A 23,369-nucleotide genomic window follows, 5' to 3' on the forward strand; every position below is an offset into this window, starting at 1 on the left:
GAGGTGTGTGGCTGTCCTCAGCAAAGGCAACAGGAGACTGAACAACGTTTCAGAAAACCACAGGCGCGAAACCAAAAAAAAAAAGAAAGTGTCGAGGCACGATCGGGTAAAATAGTGTAGGCAATCGGGACTTGTTATAAAGGTGACTAATGAATGAATGAATGAATGTATGGTGGATTCATTCTCTGTCTCACATCATAACATGTTAGATGATGAAGCATTGTTTGCATGCTACAATAGGCCAAAATTAGTGAAAGCACATAAAAAGTCATGGAGAAAAAATCTCGACTGATATTTCTGGGGTTGATAGAATAATGATGGTTTAGTCTATATTATTATGTGCATTTGAGTGTAAGTGACTTAACATCAAGAGAGCTGATATGGATCCAAGAGGAAAGACTCCTTAAAGTTTAAATGTGTTACGAATAACATTTTCTCATATACGCCGCTCCCTGCGTTATCTTAAACATGGACACAACCACACACGAGCCCTTATCAGATCCATTAAACTGGTCAATTGGTTATAGTTTTATGCCGAATATATATGTGGAAAACCAACAGTGATGTTTACTCTTTACTCTGTGAACGTGTTCTTTAAATTGGCCAGAAAAGGACATGCTGTAATAATGTAAACCAAGATACTCACGGGTTACCAAAATCCCAAAGTCTATGATGACACATGTGTGAACAAGACAGCAATAACAAGACCAAAATGAAAAACAACAACAACAATAAAACATGCCTGCATGTTAAATCAAGGACACGGAAATTCAAATGAGAAATGTATCATTTTAGAATCAAAAAAATGTCTAAATAGCTTTGCTTTAAATTGGCCATTGAGTTGGACACCTTCAGGCTTAACGGGATGAAGAACAGTTAGAGAACATATGCATGAGATAAATAAAAAAAAGACGTCAGGAGAAGATGAAACAAAATAATATTCCTTCATTATAACCAACAGATATGCTCTTCAATGGGCATGAATGCAGAGTGCTCTCAGGTTACTTGAAATGTAATACAGTAGTTCTAACATCGCATGAGTGCACTTCTGCAGCCACAGATTAAATGGTACAAAAAAAAGAGACAATGTCATATGCGTGTGTGTGTGTGTGTGTGTGTGTGCTCTATTATGACATTGCATAATGTCTACACTAGACAGGCGACGGTCTCTGGATGTGAGACGCTCTGCTGAGGAACACCCAGCAGTTAAAGAGCTTGTGCCTTTTCCACAGCAGCATACAGTAATGTAACTACAATGTGTGTGTTACCTTTATAATAATAATAATATCTAAATGAATAATCGATAGGCTGGACAGAACAGCTGAGTAAATTCTATAAGAACAAGGCTAAATCCTGCTTATTTACTGCAGGACTTGAAGTCAAGGCTAAGACCTACCACCTTCTTAATCAAACAGAAAAAATAACGTTCACATAGAAAAAAAAAATTCTCCCCCCAGGCCCCCCCCCCCAAAATAAATTACAATAATAGCAACAATGATTATACTGTATAACAAAAAGAAAGAAAAAAATACAACTTTAAGATTATGTACATACTGTATCTGTAAATACAACTGCTTCTTTTTCTCCTAGAAACAAATGAACAACATATTAATTTGGCAAGATGTTCTACGTTACAATAACAAGGACATTCCGTCTGCAAAGGTGCGAACACAGACATCCTATGTTAGAAAATATATTGCTTCCTCGATATTCAAGCTGAAGACTACCTTGAGACACAAACAACACAATAACAGGAACTTTGCTTTTATGGTCTTAAAAAACGCAGGCAGTCAGATTGCAGTGTATTACTAATGTTTAAAATGTCTTACAGTCCTTTTTTAAGCTGCAGCGTTAGGGGTTTGTTTACGTTGTAAACACTTCAGCACACAGGTGTTATCTTCCTTACACAAAGAAGAAAAGCCAGTACTGTGGCAGCTCTGGATCTTCATTTTTTAACTCCTACAAACAGCACAAATGTTTCCTCTTGTCTTCTCTGTAACAATGTGCTGAGGTTTTGTAAGGTAACGGTTCGACTTTTCCCCAGCAGGACATGATGCAATGTTTGAGATCGATCAACATATTTTGTCTTGAGAGCTGATGATTGTCCAAAATAAACACAGATAGAGGATAATGCCCAAACAAAAAGGTACATGGCATTTCTGATCTGTTGGCAAACTAAATTAAGAATCAAGAAAGACATATTCCGTTCTATTATGGACTGATTTTGACAACTTTTTGCTGTACGAACCACAACCGTCAACAAGCTGTAAAGGACCAGCAAAGAGCACGGTGAAGAAATGTAGAGGGCAGACGCTTCCACATCATCACTGAAGGTAGAGGGAATCATACTAAATATCAGGTAACGGGAGATATGAACCGCAAGGACCTCGCATCCTCTGAGCTTCGAAGACCAGTGGCGCCCTCCTGTGTTTGAGGGAGGCAGGCAACGTCAGAGACAATCCTTTCCAGCTGCGAGAGCCAAATGCAATCTGATCAGTTAATTCAAAAGCATACTACTACAGGCTCACTTTGAGCCACGGTCCTTCTCAATTTCACTCCTTCATTGTCAAAGTCTCAGGTTCGGGCAGAGTCAATGTTAGCTCTATACTTCGGTGGAGAAGAGGATGCTCTGTCGTTTACTGTCCGGGGTGGGGATCGTCTCAAGCTGGAGGAAATACAGCAACACTTGGACCTGCAATGAAAAAATAAAAACGGAAGAAAGACAAATGAGTTTTTGGTTGCTCGAGCTTGCAGTTAGCGGAGCAACTTTTTCTGAAAAAGCTTCACAAAATTCAAAAACAAAATGCCAGAAGAAGATCTTTATGGCGCACCTGCGCCATGACTTCCAGGGACCAGCTGTCCCCCATACTGATGGGTTGCGTGGGGTTAACGGGGATCTTGCTGTCCTTCTCGGAAGGCCTCAGCAAGGTCGGCCCAAACACCGTCGCCAGGTTGTGGAGCGACATCTTGTTGATGCTTTCCTTCTCCGCCACCCTGAGGAGAAAATGACAGACGAGTCCATTAGTGGTGTGGAGAGATCAAAGGCGCACACGGAGGTGATGTTAATGTGCGGTGATTGATCCGTGTGTGTTGCGCCTACAAAATGTGAATATCAGAGATACTAAAAGTCCTACAGCAGTAGAAAAGGGACATTGTGATGAACAGTTTTCACCATTGTAGTAGTGACTGCATTTGCTTTAATAGTGTAAATGCAGCATGATGGAACCAAACCACACATAAGTACGCCATCCTGAAAACAGTAACAGTAATTCTCCCATTTGCAAGTTTTTTTTGAAAATGTCAAAAAAGGTTTTTAAATTCAAATCTCTCTGGAATATAAACATATGTGCTTGGTGCAGTTGACTGCACCTCTTGTATATGTATGGCTTGTTGTGCATGCGTCTGTAGGCATCCCTCTCTATATATTATGCAAGCATGTGTGTGTTTACCTCTTCATGTGATCCAAGAGGAAAAGGAATGTGACCAGGTTGGGCTCGGGCAGTGACAGCAGTAAGTTCAACATACAGCTCTCTTTGGCAACACTATCAGACAGGGCTGCACAGAAAGAAAGGGAGATTTTTACATGTACTACAAATGAAGGACTTTTACCTGAACAACCCTGAGTAGACATCTAGAAGTTGCAACTACTGATAATTAGCTGTGTTTGTCACTTACTGATGCCGCCTGCAAAATTGGGGTAGAGGTCATCAGTAAAGAGCGGTTCTGGCAGCTCTCTGAAGTACAGCTTCAAGGTCCCAGCGATTGCATTGACGTCCATCTCACTCATCATCACCGACACGTCTTTATGATCTGCAGGAGAGAGACAAGAACAACATTGAAGACAGGAGGTTGTGGCCCCCAAAGGAAGGCGATAAGACTTGGAAACACCTCGGCACAGGCAGCAGTCTCCATGCGTCTTATTTTCCATCAGAACGACAGAGAAGTACACACACTCAACACAAGATACATTCAAAAATAGCACACACACACACACAAAATGCAAATGCAAGGTCATACGGAATTAGTTCATACATCTGGTTAATCATTTGACAGCAGATAAAACGCCTCACGTTAACTCACAGTCACACACACACAGAGCTACAACAATGATCACCTGATCAACAGAAACAGAAAGATTAGAAAAAGGGTTTCCTTCAGGTGATGGTCAATAAATCTTCTCAGCCATCTTTCCTAGAAATGCATAGCAGCTACACTTTTATAACCATGACGCTTACAGGCGACGGCAGTACAAGTTAAATCAAAGAGATTTTTACTTCATCTCCACACCTACTGTATGGAGATACCTACTATATGGAGACACCTACTGTATGGAGATGAAGGGTGTACTCACTGGTGTCAAAGGCGGTCTTCAAGGCCTGAATGTCAGTGGCCACTCCCGATACTCTGTAGATGCCCACCTCCTCCATACCCCTCCTTTCAATTTCCTCTAGGCACTGCCGGACAATGTAGGGCACCTTGGAGCGCTCTCTCCTAGATGGAGACAAACATGAATGATTATGTTATGATTTATATTAAGTGAAACACTGAACAGCATGAATACTGAATGAACAACGAGGCACTTAACGTTTTGTTTTATTGAGAAACAAGGACAAAATGAACACGGCTGTGTTTTGTGTTATGACTACTTGAGGGGCCAGTTATGCCTCTGGCTCTTTGCTTGCGTTTCTGTTTACATTATTTATATGTAGCACTAATTGATTTTGCTGGTAAATCTAGTTAACCCACTTGTAATTCATCAGCAGCAACAATGGCCACAAACACAACACACTGAAGCTTCTACTACATGTCCCCCCCCCCCCCCAACTGTCTCCCTCCTTCTATTTTGACAAAAGAAATTAAGGCAACAAATTGTTCAAATATTTAAGTGTGAAGTCTGCGAGTAGCATCAATGGCAGGCTGACAGGAAGGTAGGAATGTTTTAGTGGTAATTAGCAAATAATGGTAATGGTTAAAATGGGAATATAATACCCACAGCGGAGCTCTTTGTGTGTGACTGTAGACTCCCAATCTTCTTAAATAATGGTCTAAAACAATCTAAATTCCGAATTAACTCTTTACAGAGAGCCTGCTACTGTCTAGGATAAGAATGAGACACTTGGCAGTCATCACAGGGGAGAAGGTGGATTTGTTAATGCTGATGAGAAATTCCTTGGACAAACATCCATCCAACTGGAGATGGCAGCCAGGCAAACAGGGGTGAGGTGCTCTAACAATTTTGTCACTCAAATTACAGAAAAAGTATATAAAATGTAACCCTCAGCATAACATTGTAGGATGTGAGGAAAGAAACAAAAATATTAGCACAGAGAATGGATAGAAGAAGAGGAGGCCTGGAATCGAGCCCTGAGGAACGCCATTAACAAATACAAATGTGCTCTGATAGACCGATAGGCCAATGGATGCAAGGATAACAGTTTGGGGTTTAACAGTACAGGTGATCAGATGGTTACTTATAATTAGGTAGCATCCGTGTGTTTAAATGTCAACTCACCTGGTCACTGTGGTGATCTTGACACCAAACACACCCATGGGTTTCCGTGAGGGCATCCTCTTCAGGCTGAACTCTCGGCTGGTGAACTTCATGGAAAGTTTAACCTCGATCTGACACAGGAAAAAAAGGGCTTGAAGTTAAAACGGGTTTACAAGCTTGACATCCATCTGCAATGGCTTCCCATGATCTTGAGGAAATCCTGCCATGTCAAAACCAGATGTAGACTTCACAGAGATATCAACCACATCCTGGAGAAATTGTTTCAAATAGTCCTCACCGCCGTGTGCTACTATTATACAAATGTAAGGCTGCATTGGATTTACATAACAGGGACACCTATTATGAGTATTTAAAGAAACTAGATAGCGAGCAAATTTGCCAATTTTTAAATGCTGGGGGAGGAAATACAGGAAAAAGTAGAATCAATCTACTCACCCCATTCATGGGAATAACTGTCCTCTGCCAGTCTTTGCCTTGGAGAGTCGGAGGGTCAAGCTGGTGGAGATAACACAAAAGGACAAAACATGTTAGCATATATTAAGGGACATTTTATTTGAACTACAGAGATATTTCATAACATCCACACAGTTGATCCTTTTAGATCATCATTAGTGATTCACTTTTTGTTAAATGAAACAATTCAAATGGTGTACAATCATGCTTAAGATTTTTGACTTTTACTTGTAACGGAGTTTTTCTACATTGTTGGATTGGAAATTTTACTGAAGTAAAACTTCTTCCAGCACTACCCATGTGTTTGTTTATCTGTTAGACATGTACAACATTAAGGAGGTCTATAGGCCATGGACTTGTAATGTTTATTTTCTTTTTCTAAGATTAAATAGAGCATAAAGTTATAGTTGCATCAACAGTACAAATCTTCCCTTCATCTTAGTGGAATGTTTTCAAAGGTAGTTTTGTTGTCACTTTATTGTATTCTCATAAATATGATAAACAAACCTAACTTGTTCAAAGAGACTAAATTCACACCGAAACATGCACAAAAACACTCAGATCTGTAGAGACATGCCATCTGGGGCAATACAATCTGAGTACACACAGATCTAACACAACCCAATAAACATACACACAGTATACTGTATGTTGAATGTCTACCTAAGCCTCTTCTGGTAGCATGCAAAGCTGGATCATGTTTCTCATAACTGAATCTTTCACTGCTGAGAGTGCTCTTTTGAGCCGTTTATCTACAAAGAATTACATTCCATAATAAAAATGTTTTAACGCTCAAGTTTCTGGCCAACAAATACAATTTTATCTTCCACAGCCTTTTATCGGTTGAAGGTCGATGTGCTGTTGAACAACATTTCCAATAAATCACAGATTTGTAAAACTACACCGTGTTTAATGCTGACGTGAAGCAAACAGCATGAGCTGAGACAGTTTAGAAACACTGCGTGAAAAGATGAAAGAAGACAACAAGTTTTATAGCACGTTCAGATGGAGACAGGCCTATTATTATTATTTAAAAAATAAATGCATTGCAATGCATGCATGTAGGAAAAAAACCTGAAAACTGTGTATGTTTTTTAGGTTAATGAACATATATAAAAGTGTATGATCAAAAATAGAATTTGGCATTTGTACTGTATGATAAGAATATAGTAACTTTTGCTCACAGTGATTTTAGACACTGAATAAATAGTATATATTGTATGAAATAATCTCCATAATAATCTCATCTGTTCTTTGACTGTACTGTTTTGTGGGGAGTAATTAACCTTCTCTTGTCTTTCGTTAGTGTTTGTGTAACTGCTTGCATTTTGAACCGAAAAAAAAGATTTCAAATTCCCACATACAGTACAAGGATTGAAATACATTGACGCAATACATTTTGGCTGATTATGCATAGAGAACGAAGAGAAATAAACATTTAAATTGCACTATTTGTACATGTATTAGAAACAGATTTAGGCAGGTAAATGTACACCTGTATGGCAAGTTAATGGTTATTTTATTCTATTCTAAACATTCATTTGGTTGGTAAACCACTAAAACTGAACAGTAATCTGTGGGAAATAACAGCCACTGTGGCTTCTACTGAAGACGAGAGCGGCAGTTTCTTGCCCTGGATTTATGAAAATCCTGCTGAGCTACTTTCTCACCACTCTGGGTGGTTTGTTTTGAATGACATCATCTGTCAAGATGTGGTGCTGTCACAGGATTACCAAAGGAACCACTAGGTGGAGCACGTGACTGTGATTCACCGTTGGCAGTGAGGCTACTGCAATTTGAACAAAGTGTGAAGGATACAGGCTGCTCAAAATGAATACTGATAATATAACATGAAGCTGATATTTCATTCTTCTACGACTGGTTAATTTTAATACCACATGTATAAAAGGGGACTCTCGTTTGTATTTTCTTCAGTTTTTCTAGCTTTTTATCTCTCAGTTTGTTTGAGGAAAAACACCAAATAAGACAAACCTTTAGACATCCATTTGTGTGTTTTTGTGGGTGTGAGGTGTGAGGTGAAACACTGTTCCGATATGTATTATCTCACACACAAAGACAAACACAAACACCTGCCCTGCTGTGGGTGGAGGAGCAAGAGAAGGAGGTTTTTTGGAAAGGGGGTGAATCAAAGACGAGACTCGTGTTTCCGACGAAATCTCTCCGTCTGTCTGCATCGCTCTCTCTCTCCTGTATCTCTGCTTTCTCTCTGTTGATCTCCTGAGTGACACTTGCCATTATCCTGCAGGCTGGCGTCGTCTTGGCAACCTAATCACCTGATATCTAAACCTGCGATCAGCCAGTCTCACAGTATCTCTGTTGTTTAATTCTGGCATTTTATCAGGATTTTGGGCACTTTTTAACGAACGGAGCACCTGATGGTATTGACGTCATTTCCGCACGTGCGGGACGGCATTGCCGTTGCTCGATAGCCGTTGTAGACTCTGGACTGCGAGCAATGCTTTAAACAGCTTAGCCTGGCAGCACAGCGATAGCTCAACGGCATGAAAATGAAAGGCTTTGTGTCATTCTATCAAAGACTCTGCACATCCTCGGAACAGAGGATTTCTCTACATATAACCAACCGCCACCCATCCATAACATATTCGGGTAATTAATCTAATCAGCAATTTTTACATCATGCTCAGTTTAAGTGGCTCACTGAGCAATAATATGGATTTCATGCTCTGTGGCAGTGGTGGTGACATAACTGCGTATCAGTAATGAGTCATGTTGGGTCTGCTGAATGTGTGTGTGTGTGTGGGGGGGGGGGGGGTGACATCATGTCATACCGGGATCTGTCCTTTCCCCATGATGCGGTCTGTGCTATCTCCATCCTCTTTGTTCGGCTTGGTCTTGTTGTAGCACTTCTCATAGCAGAGCAGCCTCAGGGTCTGAGAGCCCTCCAGCTCAATCTCAAACTCCTTCGGGGAAGAAAAAGAAGATGTTTGTAGGGAGATTACATCTCATTCAAGGACAATGACAACAATGGAGACTGGAATAACAACAAGAATGACAATATACCCTGAGAAAAAAAAAATCTGCATCCACCCTACATCTTAATTCATACATCCCACCACACAGCTGACCAACATTCCCTGTAATTATGTACAGGGGCACTCTGCATATGTTTTGCACGTCGTTCTGAGGCCCACACTGTGTTGGTTCACTTAGCATTTTGAGAGATGTGAGTCATCACCAGCAGCTCCTCATTAGTTGATATTATTTCCACTTTGCTGAGCAAAATCCTCAAAGAGTCTTTGGGTCCTCTCCTCTGCCCTGCTAACCTCCAACATCCAGCTGTGCCATCAATGCAATCGTGTTTGTGTGTGTATGTCTGCTTGCATGCGTACAGTATGCGTACACGTGTGGTTTTGTTACATGTTCGCAGGGGCTTACTCGAAGATGGCCAGCTGACTACTGATTACAGGACCAGATGTCAGATACATAACAGGCACCACAAACTGTACCAAGAAGTAAATGTGCATGTTAACATTCCATCATTAACTATGGAAGGCCTGTAGGTTGCAACGTAGACATTACAGTGACTCAACCGACCGCTATATTATGTATAAAGACTCTGCAGGGACATTTCCTTCCAACCGGAACATGTACAGTACAGTCTCTTACCTCGTTCCATTTGGGTTCAGTAGTGTATCGATACACTCTCGTCTTGGCTTTACTTGAAAAGAAGCCAAATGAATCCACCTCCAATGTGCAGTAGAGATCTGGTAGAAAGGGGAGCATTGAAAACATATGACATTTCTATGGCTACTGAATTGATATTTGTGGATGCATGACAGTAGCAATTGAACTGGCTAAATGTTATCCCCAGAAAGCAAAATAGGAATAAGTCACGTATAATTTGTCCAAATGTTTTAATGTTGGTGTTTTTGCGGTAAATGTCAGTAAATATACCAAACGACAATTTTAAAAATGTAAATTCCTGCAAATTAAACCTAAATCTAAGTAGTGAAACTTGAAAGATGAACCTAAATTAAAGTCCGATGGCAACACGTACTTCTAAAAGCCTCCACCAGAAACCCCCCCCCCCCCTGTAAAATGCAGTTTTCCACTGCTCAGTGGTCAAATTAAAGTTGAGCTTTCTCAGTAACTCATTTTGTCTGATTATATGTATTTTCTGTTGTGTGCATGCAGGCTAAAGGTGCGTGACTCACTCAAGCTCTGTTTGAGGCCGGAGGCAGAGTGGACGATTACATTCAGGAACCCGTGGAGACCGGGGGATTCATCCTCTGGAAAAACAGTCAGAGAAGAAAAAAAAGACAGCGAGAGGGGATTATAAAAGCATGCAGATCTCTGTTTGTTTTGGAGCAGAATCAGACATGGAAGGAAGGGATAAAGCAGCCGTGTACAGCACAAAACACGTGGCTTAAACCTCTGTGCACTTTTTGTCCTCATCTGAATCTCAACTATCATTAATCAAAAACATTTCTTTCCAGGACAATTTTCCATGCATTTGAACAGAGCTGCCAGACAAGACATGTATGCAGAAAAAGAATATAATGTGTAACCACACATCTATACATAGAGCCCAAAACAGTGAATCATTTCCCTGTGGAAATATCTACTAAATCAAATAATCATGTAGCATTTTAATTAAAAAGACTGCCCATGGTTGCCATCTGCTGGTCCCTCACAAATTATTTTTTGCAAGTATCTATAATGCATTTTAGACATACATTACATGATTATACTGCATATAGTATATGCTTATAATGTATTTAAAAAAAGATTATAATGTACTACAACTATGGGAATTATAATACACTATGATCCTTGTCAATGAGTGACCAGCAATGAAGTATTAGGATACTTGATCTTATAAGTCATTATAAAATGCTTTATGTGTTATGGTGATCGTTATGAGGCAATATGTATATCTTAGGTTGCTTATTGCTATAATTATACAGTGCTATAAGCAGATTATAATGCATTACCGGTGTGTTTATAATGCATTATAGACATGAGTTTCATTGAAAGTGTTACCACAACTTTCAAAAGAAGAAAATAGTGGCTTACCTTCTTTGTTGATGCTAAGTGGAATGTGGTGGACAGTCTGCAGTTTGACACAGGAGTTGGTCAACATTTGCAGCTCCATGGAAGTCAAGGAGGAAGTTTTCAAACCTTGAGGGACGACAATAAATGTAGACTGTAAATGACATTGTATATTGGTCTCTATCTCCTTCACAAGGTTGTCGGTTTATTAGTTGCTAATGTACACGTATCCACATTTAGCCTAAACGTTTTGTGTAAAGTGTCTTGGATGTTCTTCGCAAATAAGAAGAAGACGTTGTCTGACAGGACATTTTATAGGACACTTACATTTCTTCTGCTGTTCCTTCATTATCTCCCTCCACTCTGCACGTTCATAGTCAGACGAAATCAGGAAACTGTAACCCTGAGCACAAACACATACACAAAATGGCTGTTATTACCTCAAAGATTAATGTGGGGAGAGGCAGATTAAAAAGAAACGTGTCATCTGTGCAAACATACAATATCAACACTCATGAATCCGCCTCCAGCTAGCTTTAACAGATGGAAGACATCACACAGAAACTGTTTCAAGAAAGTCCAAGTATGATAAGCTAGGGGATATCGTGCTTCGTGGGAATAAAGCGGAGGACGACAAAAATGCAGTAAAATGAGACGAACAGATGAAATCTGGAGAAGGAGAGCGTGCGGGGGGAGCAGTGGGAGGATGGTGATGAAGTTGGAGAGTGTTATCACCTTGCCGTTCTTGTTGTAGACCCTGATGGGCAGGCTCGGAGACGTCAACAGCAGCAGAGACTCCTGTTCAGACAGCTTCTTCCTCAGACGGTCAATGACTTTTGAACCCTTGTTGCCTCTCTGAAATCACAGCGGTGAAAACGTTTGACGGTGTGTTTGTGCGTTACCTTGATCACCTTATATTAGAAACATTCTGTATCCAATAAGCATGAAACACTTTAATAATCCCAGAGGCCAAACTTCAAATTTCAAATGTCAGACTTTTTTTTTCCGTAGTTCCTGAACAGATTTTTGCAAAACAGTGTTCATCGACGCTACCTTCTCTCTCTGAATCTCACTGCGGAGGTGTGAGATCTTGACCTTCATGGCGTCAAGCTCTTCGTCGGGGACCTGGGGGATGGTAAGGGGCTCGGTCTCCTCGGGGCCCTGGAAGGTCAGCTCAGTCAGGGGAATGTACCACTTACTGTCATACTGCTGGTTTTTACTGTATTGGGAAGAGGAGAGGAACAAAAAGAGAAGGGATGGATGGTGAAGGGTGAGTAGAGAAGATGGATGTGAGGGAGGAGTGGATTGATAAAGATGGATCAAAGATGTGGATAAATGGGGGGAAAGGTGACAGTGGAAAGGGGAGAATTAATTCCAACCATTTTCTGCACTATCAAACTACTGCATTGTTGGTAATCTATGTATTTTGGGGATTTCACTACGGCTGCTAAGATACAAAAAAACTGTCATTTGCAACGTTTCTTACCCTCCGATCTGTTTCTTCAGCTTGGCGCAGAGCAGCAGATCAGTGAAGAGGAAGACATGCCGCAACTTCCTGGCGCCCTCCACCAGCTCCACCATGAAACTGTCCCTGAGAAGCTGACGGCTCTGTGACGACAACAAACAACAGCGGTTGGTCAGTAACACTGTTACAACATATATTGGTGCCGCATCCCGAAGCTGTATTCCTTCTCCTCTCTTTTACGAGCATGACAAAGAACAGAGTGGAGGCGAGGAGGGAGCCTGGGAGAGTATAGATTTAAGTTTCTCTTGGTGCTCCTTCATAAAAAAATGTCCGTTTTACCTAATCATCCGTGACGAAGCTCATGTGCAACCTACTAATGTTCATTCAATACGAACCAAATCATTACCTCAAAAGTGTGGAGGGTCTTGCATTAATTTGCATTAATTACACTAATCACCTGGTAAATGCTTTTGTCATATTCTGGTTTGATAATCCAGGTTGTAGAGGAATGAATGAGGTAAAGGCAGACTGGGAATCGCTGATGTCAGACTATGTAATGAGATGTGTAATACTGTCATTTGCCAAAAGGGGACAGTGATGTCATTTTCCAAGTAAGAAAACACATTTGGACTTGGAACAAAAAAACACGGAGCAGAGAAATGCCAAACCACAACTCAGTAGTAAACGACCCACCTTCACGAGCTCATGACACTGGTTTTACTTGTGGTGCGGAGTATAAACGGTTAGGCAGGAGAGGTTTACTGTTAAAAAAAAACTGATAATACAATAACATTTTGTATTTTAACTAAGCAGGCAATCAAAGCAGGTAGGATCTAGTGAGGGAAGTGACCTCATAAATACACAGTATAGTACATTTTTGCCCTTGCTTTTGTTCTTTTGACTGCACACATGATAAATTGTGGAAACAAATCAATTTCAAAAGTCAAAAATGTGTGTTTTTAACATTTGAAAAAGTGTCTGCATAATTTGGATTAGTCACCCACGTTGACTTGGACCTATCTATCTAAGCTGATATTTTGTTTTAATTACAAATGCATTTAGTTCGAACAAACAAATAATTGAATTCAGCGTTAATTATTAAAGAGTCGGCGCTGCTAGCGGACAACACTTGAGGAGCAGGTTTCTTGTCAGTAAGAAACAGCCACAAGAGGAATGGCAGCTCATGGGCTATAACATTACCAATATGCAGAAATAAGGGGTTTTACAGTCCATCTACTGCTGCTACAAACCAAGCAAATCAGAGAATACAGTTGTCCACCAAGATTTCCTTTCCACTTTTAAAGCATGTTTTACGTTATAAACAAAATCTCTTTTCTTCGCAGGGCTTCCTATTCACTTCCATGTTGTTCCAGGGGCCACAGCAGCACCCCACCGAGCCAACCTTACATCAACGCCCTCTCGGCAAGGCCTGACATCACACTTGTTCAGAACCAATCACATCCCTATCTTCATCTTTGTGCCCTCCCCTCTCCTGTCCCCTTCCTCCTCCCACCTGCATCACGACCACACAGCAGCAGAACACACTGGAGTGGAGCCGATACTTGTGTAGGAGAGGTTTACGTGCTTACAAAACCTGACCGGACGTCTGCTGGCAAAGGACCATTGCCGTGTCAGTCGGACGCTTGTGCATGATGGAGAGGGTGAAGTGGGGGGGGGGACAAAAGACAGAGTGAGCCTGAGAGTATATCAAAAGGAAAGTAAGTGGCTTCAGGAGAATGGGGAGAAGGACAAAGTAAGGAAAGAGACAGAGTAGCTATGGGATACATGTCACGCCGCAGTTTCTTACTGTACTGATATCAAAACCATGTGACAGCCCCACTGCAGTGGTCTATTTGGCATATTTCTCTAATGGCAACTGTGATGCTGTGATCTGTCAGAGCGCACACAACATCTAATTTCCGGTTTCCAGTTTGTGTTGTAATGCAGACTGAGGTATGATGAAATTGCTCTTTATAAAGAGCCTCTGGTAGGTATTTACTGTAATATCCATCATTCAGTCTCCATCTTTGGGTTTTGGACTTTGAAGCCACAAGAATGGCACATCTATGAAGTGATTCCACATGCAGTGTAATCTCCTGAGGATATCATCTCACTAGAATATAAAACAAGGCTCTGTCTTGCCTTACTTCTATCAATCTACATGCTGTCATGCTGGTCTATATTTAGGTCGAGTACAGTAGTTAGAATGAAACATTGGTCACAATGTGCCGCTTGGTTTTGGCATGTTACTCAAATACAACATTAGGAATGAGGCATACTGGAGCTTATGCTATACTGTGAAGCTATACATGTATATGAAAAGCACCAATTCACCGTCAATGTACAGCACACCAGCACTGTGATCCAATTGGGCGCTGTAATGTGATCGCGGATTTAAAGTTTAAAGGGCATTTAATCCATTGCCAATTACATTCAGCAGATTAAACTTCCATATGTAATATATAAATAGATATAGAGACTCCACAGCCAGAGCAGCTCCGTTAGGCACTTTGAGCTAAATGCTGACGTTAGCATGCTCACATGCACGTGATTGCAATGTCACAGTGTAGATTGTAATGTTTGTTAGAATGCTGACATGTAGTAATTAGCAATAAACACAAAGTAGCCTACAGCTGAGTACAGTATTGTAAAAACCTAGCTATGACGTTGGGTGTGGCCAGAGGTTCAAGAGACTTACAGTCTACCTTTCGTCCCACAGAGGCCAGTGCAGCTGTGTTTTTACTCCTTCAAAAATCTAGTTTGTATTTAATCTTAAATTATTATTTTTTCTATGGATGGTAATCGGAGAAGACAACACAAATTCTGTTTGTTGAACAGAAAGTACAGAAGCTTAAGAAGGATTACTATACACAAAGCACCCCAACTGACAAACTACAAACGCTGACTCATGCTCATCTCACGAAAGAGAGACAAAATAAAGAGAGGGATAACAGCTTGATTAGGGATGTACAGGCTTCAAACTGTGGAAGTAAATGGGAATCATTTGAAGGTACAAAGCAAGACTGGACGTTAGAATACTGCGACACAAAAGCATCTGTTTAACCTGCACAATCAAATATGGCATTAAAAACCCTTCCCAGAGGTTTTGACTCCATCAAATCAGAATGAATGTGTTATGAATAGCAATTTCTGAATCAGATTCTGCACAGAAAACATCTCTAACAATAATAGCCTAAATAATGCTGTTCTCATGAGTTATGTTGTTTTAATGCTGAATAGATGCTTTGACTTATTCACTGAATGCCCGCAGATATTTTTTCTTGTTAAATAAAAGGTTCATATTTTTATCTTCGAATGCAGACACATATTCCAGATTCTACATCAGTAATCTGATAAATATGAAAATGTGCTTTGCTCTGCTACTGAGGGCAAAAGACATCCTTAACAAACCAGCTGTCTCAGCGCATCAGATGACATTTTCACGATATTAATACAGCCAGTCGGAGAAATTTGACTTTCTCCATTTCTCATAATAGCTGACCGCAACATCAGCAGCACCAACGTGGAAGGAGAACGACGTGAGGCAGAGCGAGCTGACAGCACAGAACGCAGATTAAATATTGACCATCTCTTGGAGGAGCCTTCGCTGAGAGCGTGTGCGCGAGTAATGGCATGAATTTACAAAAGATCCATGTTTATTTTTAGAAGACACGCTTGAAGGGGTTCCTCGGTGCTTGTGTGTTTTTGCTGTTGTGTACAGTGTGTGTAAAACAATGTGTGTATATGGGGGGGCCAGTTTGTGTTATGGTAGAGTGAAGGACAGACATACAGACACTTGAAAGTGGTTGGCATTTCTGCCCGAAACATACACACACACACACACAGGAGCACATCTTTCCCACAGGAAAACAAAGCGGAGCGAGGAGGTGAATTGAGATTTAGGCAGCGCCATCATTTGCATTTTAATTAAGCAGCTTCTGTTTGTCCCCTCCCCTCTTCTGGCTGGGCCGTGGCCTCTGGGGCCCACTTGTGCTGCTCTCGCATGCCTCCACTAAACAAACCACAGGTTACTCACTACTGCGTACACATGGAGGGTAAGAGTGACACTTCAGCGCTCCCTGAATCCTCTTAATTTCCGGTCACATTATAATGGCCTCTTTCTTATCTTCTTATCTTAACGCTTTTGAGCCCAGTGTCGCTACCGATCGCTAAGGCTAGCAACCTACTGTAAAAATTAAATAAACATAATTTTGGCGACACTCATCAAATTTTTGTTGACAAAACATGAGTAAACAATAATGAGGGCAAGTCTCAGTTAAACCCTCGGCGCTATCAAAGGCCTGAGTTCCCCTTTGGACATCTGAAGGCACAAAGAAAAGAACTGTTATCAACACTGTAATGATGTTAATGTTCACAGACATCGTGAAGAGGTCAGAGAACAGATTTAGCTTCAGCAGAGCGACAATTTAAGAGGGTGAGGGTGCGCTGACCTGGTAGATCAAATCATTTGATCGTTTTATGTAATTACAGATATTGAAACAGCATTACGAACACATCTTCTCTACTACAAGTGATTAAAGTATTATTTTGTATTATTTTTGGCTGAAGCTATCACTTGATTTACGCATCATCCTCTTCATTAAATGTAAGACTTCATCTTCTCAACTTTCCAGGTAACGACAGTCTTTTGAAGCGAGTTATATGTTGCAGCTCAGTTCCCAAAATGTGGACAAAAACCTCAGGCATATTATATACTCTAAGCCCAAGGTACGATATAATGAGCTCCATTGATTTCCACGCGCTGCTTTCATGTATCCATAATAAATATTTGATGACTGGTGTGGAGGTCTGGACGAACTGGGATGGAACTGGAGCCTGCAGGGATGGGAGGGGAAGTGTGTGTGTCCGTGTGTGTGTGCATGTTAAAAGACAAACAAGAGAAAGAGAGCGAGTGAATGGAACAGAGAGCAGGAATGTGTGTGTGTGTGTGTGTGTGTGTGTGTGTGTGTGTGGAGAGAGGGTGGGGTAATGACCCCACTGTGAGCAGAGGGAGGAGCCGTCACAGCCTTTTCCCTCGTTCGCTCCCACCCTCCATTTATGAATAATTAACTTGGAATCTGCCGGTCAGAGCGGACCGATGGCTCATTACAAGGCATTATGTACGGCAGTGTCACGCAAGCTATCAATCAAGAGGCGTCCATTCATGTGCGTCAAGTCATCTCCGGGGATGACAGAGACAGCAGGGGGGGGGGGTAGGTTGTGTGTGTGCATGTTCGCGTTAGGGGAGATGGAGGGATGGGAAGCCAACAAGAGAGACACAGAGCAAACACAGAATCACCCTCAAGTAGGCAACCCTGATATGACCATATAAGGGCATGGGCTCTGCTTTAGGCTGCAGATTGGCGGCTCCTGTACACTCATTCGGCAAAGACTTCATGGTTATTGAGAGGGCGGAGTTATGACATCACCATGCTCAACATCAGAGCTGGAAAGAGTTGAACTGATGATAAAAATGACTATTGTCTACGTCTGTAGAGCGGGTTGTATCACCTTTGAGTCTTATTTTTGTTGACACAGTAAATCAAATTTATTAAAAGGGACAGTCTGTATGAATCAGACAATGATGCATTATTATTTGCTCCATTTCATAGTCATGATTTCAGAGATGCACTAAGACAAAAACATTTTAAGCCAGAACAAAACATGCCATAAAGGCGTTGTCAGGTCTTCTAGTAACCCAAAACGACTTTGTCTTAGTTCAGTAAATTAGTACGCACTATAGCCAAGTAACATAATCAATCTGCTTATTAGCTGTTTGAAGAAGAGCATGCCAATCAGGTGTAAAACTAGGCAGCAAAATGTGGCTCGTCTCGAGTCATCAGATGTTTGGTAAATCTGTGAAGGCTCACCTCTCCCTTCTTGACAGTCATAGACTGGCGTCGGGGCGTCGTCTCCTCATTGATGCTGGACAGGAAGTTCTGGGAGATCCGCAAGGCGTCCTGCAGAAGCGGGTGGTCCGGGTGGCTGGTGGGCGTGTGTTTGAGCAAGTCCTGGAGTACAGCGGTAGATGTAGAAATATTAATTTTGTCCAGCTAAAAGAACACATATTCAGGTATATATATATATATATATAATTTATTTTCCCTTGAATCCAAACAGGAAATTTTTAAAGAAAGTATAAAGACTTGAAGAGTCAGATACTCTTCCTTTGACCCTTGAGGTAAAAGCTCCCCCAGGAGACCGAGTAGTGAAAACAAGGTTTAGCAATAGAGGCAATTACTAAAACATTTCAGATCTTCAATTTGTGATGTGACATCGTTAAGATGCGCTTCAGCGCTCCCTGTTACTTACATGAAGTACCAATGTGCTGCGGGTCACTCGGTCCACTGGTTTATACAGCAACGCTGTGCACGAGAAAGGAGAGAAATCAGACTGAATTGTTTATAATCTATGTCTGAATTATGACAATATGCTTCATGTACACCATTTAATAGATGGGAGTGAGTAAAAACTAGCATGATGTGGCCGACCTTCTAGAGAGTTCTTGGCTGTCTGGTCCTTCGAGTCCTTTGGGCTCCTCACCTTCAGGTTCTGTTTGGAGACAAAATGTAGGTCGAGGAAAACCCTTTAAAAAAGACCTTTAAAAAAACCACTTCAGTACAGTTAATCCATATGAAAACATAGTGAGGTTATTATCCTTCCTCAAGTACTGAGGTCATCCATTTCCAAATTAATTATGCCCTCCTCAGCAGCATTTCCCCTCACCATCTTGCTCAGATGGCTCGGAGTCATGCATCATTACTTTGGCCATTAACAACCCTCGATGATGAATCCCCCATCCTGCATGTAGACACCAGCCTCAACGCTAACTGGTAGGCCTCATACAACATTGACGAAGACTGATGGTACTACTTGAAAAAAGTGAAGACAGAATATGTACAAAAAAAAAAAAGCTCAAAGACTTTAGCTAGAGGTGTACATTTGCTTCGTATGAATATAAATACTTTGGTTAAATATGCCTCCTGCAATGAGTAATATTTAAAGTGATGAAACCTTCTTTTTAAAGGCTGCATCTGAACCCATTTCTGTAGCTGCTGGACAAAACAGAAAAAAAGCTGTAATATCACTTTCACAATTCCCAACCTCATTAGATTGGTTAAATATAACACTGCTAGGAATGTAGATACGTTTAAAATCAGCCTGCACAACTGGATTTGAGGCATGAGTGTTTTTAAATATAGTGTGCCTATGATAAAATAAGTTCTTGTGAGGCCTTGAAGCTGTTGGAACTTATAAATATACAAATGTATTATGCCGTCACTGCTCATATATGATCTGTGAAGGTGATACTGAGCTCAGATTTTTCCTTGTCAGTGATGAGAATGAGACCAACTATCCTCTGCACTGTCCACCATTTAACTGATGCACACACACACACACACACACACACACACACACACACACACACACACACACACACACACACACACACACACACACACACACGTGTAAGTGAACACACATATACACACACAGAAAACTGCCTCTGGCTGCATTTCTATAGAAATATTCAGCAGACCATGCACAGTTAAATGAAGGGAAGTGCTAAAAGCTGTGTGGGTGAATAATGGCAGAGCGTTTGGTAAGTACATTGCATCAGGGACAAAACTGTACATTGCATCAGGGACAAAACTGTTAAGCAGCTTTTAGAACAGCTCCTTTCCCTAATAACACATCATTTAACACTCTGCTGCAAGTCAGTTATCCTCTTTGTCATTTTTGTGTGACCAGATGACACCGCCTCAATCTCACAAACTGTCCAGCTGCAACAAGTCTTTTTTGACAATAAATTAATATACAGCTACACAGGACCGAGTGTTTTATGTTAACATAATAGTATTAACCACAGCAACCACACTAGAGATCTACTATGCCAGACAGCTTTGTGAATTTGGAGAAAGAAAAGTTGCACGTAAATCATAAAAGAGTACAGAAAGAGGATATCTTATATTATATTATACTACAAGAAGCAATTAAGTGTAATGTGATGAAAATCACTCCTGCGATAAATTGAACATGTACTTATATCTAAATGTGCTGCACACATAAAAAAAAGACTCAACTGGATGGTATGAAGGAGGTTTGTACGGTGGTGAAATGATCCGATAACTGAGAGATCACAGATTCAACTCCTGCAACAGCTCCGAGGTAGGAGCTAAACCAGTAACGACTTGCTTTTTGTCCAATTCTTTCCCCCACATCTACAGTATAGCTTCCAATAAAAAAAACATATTTCTATCCCTGCTTGGTGTTGTTATCCATTCTTTCGTCCATCCTTCTTACCTCAGAGATTTCAGCAAACTGTGTGTTAGCCTGGCAGCACTTCTCCGCGGTCTCCACAGCCAGCTCGTAGTTGTCCACAAACGCTCGGTAGACTCCAAGCTGGCTGGCCTGATGGAGAGAGAGAGAGAGAGAGAGAGAGAGAAAAAAGGAAACAGAGGTTTTTAATGAACATATTAAGACATATTGAAACGTCAGTGACTGTCATTTTGGAAGAGATTGTTCGTGTTTTTGGCTCATATACAGGCAACAAACTAATGAAGGAGACACATTAGAGAAACAAATGGAGCAGCAGCATAATGTAACCTGCTCAGCACATCTTTGTCTGAACTGTTGTAAAGCCTCCATTTCCTAAAGTAATGGACAAATCTTTACAATAGACGTTATAGAGACCACCTTAAGCCTCTCAACTATGAAAACGCTACATTGCAACGATCAAACGAAACCACCAACAGAGGAAAGACACAAGGTCACAACAACAACAACAACAACAACACAGTAACCACGGTGCGCCTCACAGCCAGGCCCGTTGCCCTGGCAACCAGCGAGGCCCGGCACCGTGCAGGGGTGAGTAATTAATGATCGGTGTAACGGAGGCTATGAAAGCACATTTATGAAGCGGGATGGCTGAATAAAACTCCACCAAACGCTGCCTGCCAGCGCTGCCATCCGTCTCGACGGCGAACAAAAGGACAATCAATTCTCAAAAGCCAGAGGAGGAACGAGTACAGTGGAGATGGGTTTTGTGTGTAACGTTGAGAGCCACACACACACACACACACACACACACACCAAATACCCCAGAAAATCTCACCTGAGAGTACTGAGTGTATTAAACATGAATTATTACCTTTAAAGCTCATTATGACCCGTAGCATTGCTTTATTTTAGACCTTTTAGCCCCATATAGGCCTGTGTGGAGCTTCAGTGATTTGGGCAAATTACTTTTGTCTATGTCAAAGACCAAGCTTAAAGGTAAATTGAGGTTTATAACGTGGGTCTTACTTTCAAAGTTCCGGCCATTATTTCTATCTGTTATGATGGCACCGTGCTCATCGCTGAGATCTTGGACCACAGCAACAAGGCTACGACGAAAGTCGACAAGGTGAGAAACAGGCAGTCAGATGATCTGACAGGTTGTTAACAAGCCGACAGTGTAGTCAGATTATCTAAACCACTGTATTTAGAGGTGGAACCGAAAGTGAGGGTGCCCAAAAGTTGATAATAATCCCTAATTGTGCAGGAAAACTCTTCATGCACAACTGCGGTACAGTACAGCAGGTCAAAGCTGAAACAGGAAGTGGGTCTGTAAACTCTAATGAAGAGTTGTTTACCACCTTGTGTGATTGAGTGCCCCATTACTGATGGGAATGATGGTTAGAAAAAGCCCCAAGTATGAACCTTTAAAACTGGGGGGCACAGATACTTTACAGCCGTGAGGCACTGGGGCAACCTGCAGCAGTCTGGCCGAGTCAGTGCTTTTATTGTTGATCTCTAATTTGTGGCCTTGTGTGAAGAACTTCCTAGTTAGATTAGAAGTGGTCTACAAATAAAGGACTACTACACATCTGTGAGTCAATCACTAGTATTGTCTCAAAGTCCCCTTTCATCCTATTTCAAGGCCCTGACCTTTCTACCATGCCCTGATCTTTGCAGTCATGGGGGGTTGTGAGATTCAATTCTGGCAGGAATGTGGAGTCACAAGTTTTCTAAACATTGTCTACACTTGTCATGTTGTCACTGGCAGTTACTATGTGTAGTGTGTGTATGCTTAGATCTTTTTAAAAAAGTCAGCGAGCCACCATGAAAGAATCGAACACACGACTGAAATAAGCAGCGTAATAGTTCCAAAAGGGCTCTACAATGCGTGCACATATATCCTACACACTACAGTAGGAAGAAGGAAAGTGGAGAAAGGCGAGGAGAAAAGCAATTTTCACAATACTGCAATCCCGTGTCCTGCCCTGGGCCACACAATCTGCACCACAGCAGAGGCCATTCAGAGCGTGACAGTTTGACTGCGGAGAGAGCGGAGAACCCGAATGTCTGGCAGCCACATCCACAGAGCCGCACACATCGCCACGAGGGCTTATCGAGTGTGGGGCTGCAGCTACAGTATCGTAGCTAGAGAAGGACTTTGGGTGATGAAAGAAACTGCTTGGGTGTTTGGATTTCTCAGTTGGGGATTTGTCCTGTGTGAGAGTATGTGTGTAATCCACAGCGGAAAACAACATTACGAAAACAGCCTCGTGACAGACTACGGCCATTATACGAGAAGGATGGATTCAGCCACTGGGTTTGTAAGGGAGTTCTAACAGACTAGATATTTTCTTACACAGGAGTAAAGCGCTGTTTATTCTACAATGATATGAAAAGACAGAGCATAAGATCCTTTATTTGCTACAGCTATGCTGGCAGCGCTATGTAACCAGGTGTTGTAGATCCAAAATCAAAACATGATTCGACATCTACATGGTCCAATTTATCATCTAGGATTTATCCAAAAACCTGGATTTGGTAGATTGCTGCAATTAAAATTGACGAAACCCAGAAACAGCCGAGGGCGAATCAAGGATGAGTCAGCAAAGCAGTTATCAATCAGTT

At 41.4% G+C, this 23,369-nt stretch overlaps 1 protein-coding gene across 4 annotated transcripts in view; it reads right to left on the minus strand.

Annotated features, from left to right (window-relative positions):
* Positions 1 to 2,602: 2,602 nt before the first annotated feature.
* The window catches only part of LOC142935545 (breakpoint cluster region protein-like), a 68,177-nt gene continuing 47,410 nt past the window's right edge, over positions 2,603 to 23,369 (minus strand). For all 4 annotated transcript variants that reach the window (XM_076079970.1, XM_076079969.1, XM_076079971.1 and 1 more), the window contains 19 exons: positions 20,769 to 20,876; positions 18,956 to 19,016; positions 18,777 to 18,829; positions 18,335 to 18,475; positions 12,486 to 12,607; positions 12,053 to 12,218; positions 11,735 to 11,854; positions 11,327 to 11,402; positions 11,024 to 11,128; positions 10,162 to 10,236; positions 9,614 to 9,711; positions 8,776 to 8,907; positions 5,948 to 6,007; positions 5,513 to 5,622; positions 4,352 to 4,491; positions 3,676 to 3,810; positions 3,450 to 3,555; positions 2,832 to 2,994; positions 2,603 to 2,692 (listed from right to left, as the gene is read on the minus strand). In XM_076079970.1, coding sequence (XP_075936085.1) covers positions 2,603 to 2,692; positions 2,832 to 2,994; positions 3,450 to 3,555; positions 3,676 to 3,810; positions 4,352 to 4,491; positions 5,513 to 5,622; positions 5,948 to 6,007; positions 8,776 to 8,907; positions 9,614 to 9,711; positions 10,162 to 10,236; positions 11,024 to 11,128; positions 11,327 to 11,402; positions 11,735 to 11,854; positions 12,053 to 12,218; positions 12,486 to 12,607; positions 18,335 to 18,475; positions 18,777 to 18,829; positions 18,956 to 19,016; positions 20,769 to 20,876 — 2,061 coding nt within the window. The remainder of the gene's footprint in view (positions 2,693 to 2,831; positions 2,995 to 3,449; positions 3,556 to 3,675; positions 3,811 to 4,351; positions 4,492 to 5,512; positions 5,623 to 5,947; positions 6,008 to 8,775; positions 8,908 to 9,613; positions 9,712 to 10,161; positions 10,237 to 11,023; positions 11,129 to 11,326; positions 11,403 to 11,734; positions 11,855 to 12,052; positions 12,219 to 12,485; positions 12,608 to 18,334; positions 18,476 to 18,776; positions 18,830 to 18,955; positions 19,017 to 20,768; positions 20,877 to 23,369) is intronic.

Source organism: Anarhichas minor, unplaced genomic scaffold (genome assembly GCF_050575085.1).
Source record: "Anarhichas minor isolate MPS153535 unplaced genomic scaffold, ASM5057508v1 ptg000073l, whole genome shotgun sequence".
In the NCBI taxonomy this organism is placed as follows: domain Eukaryota; kingdom Metazoa; phylum Chordata; class Actinopteri; order Perciformes; family Anarhichadidae; genus Anarhichas; species Anarhichas minor.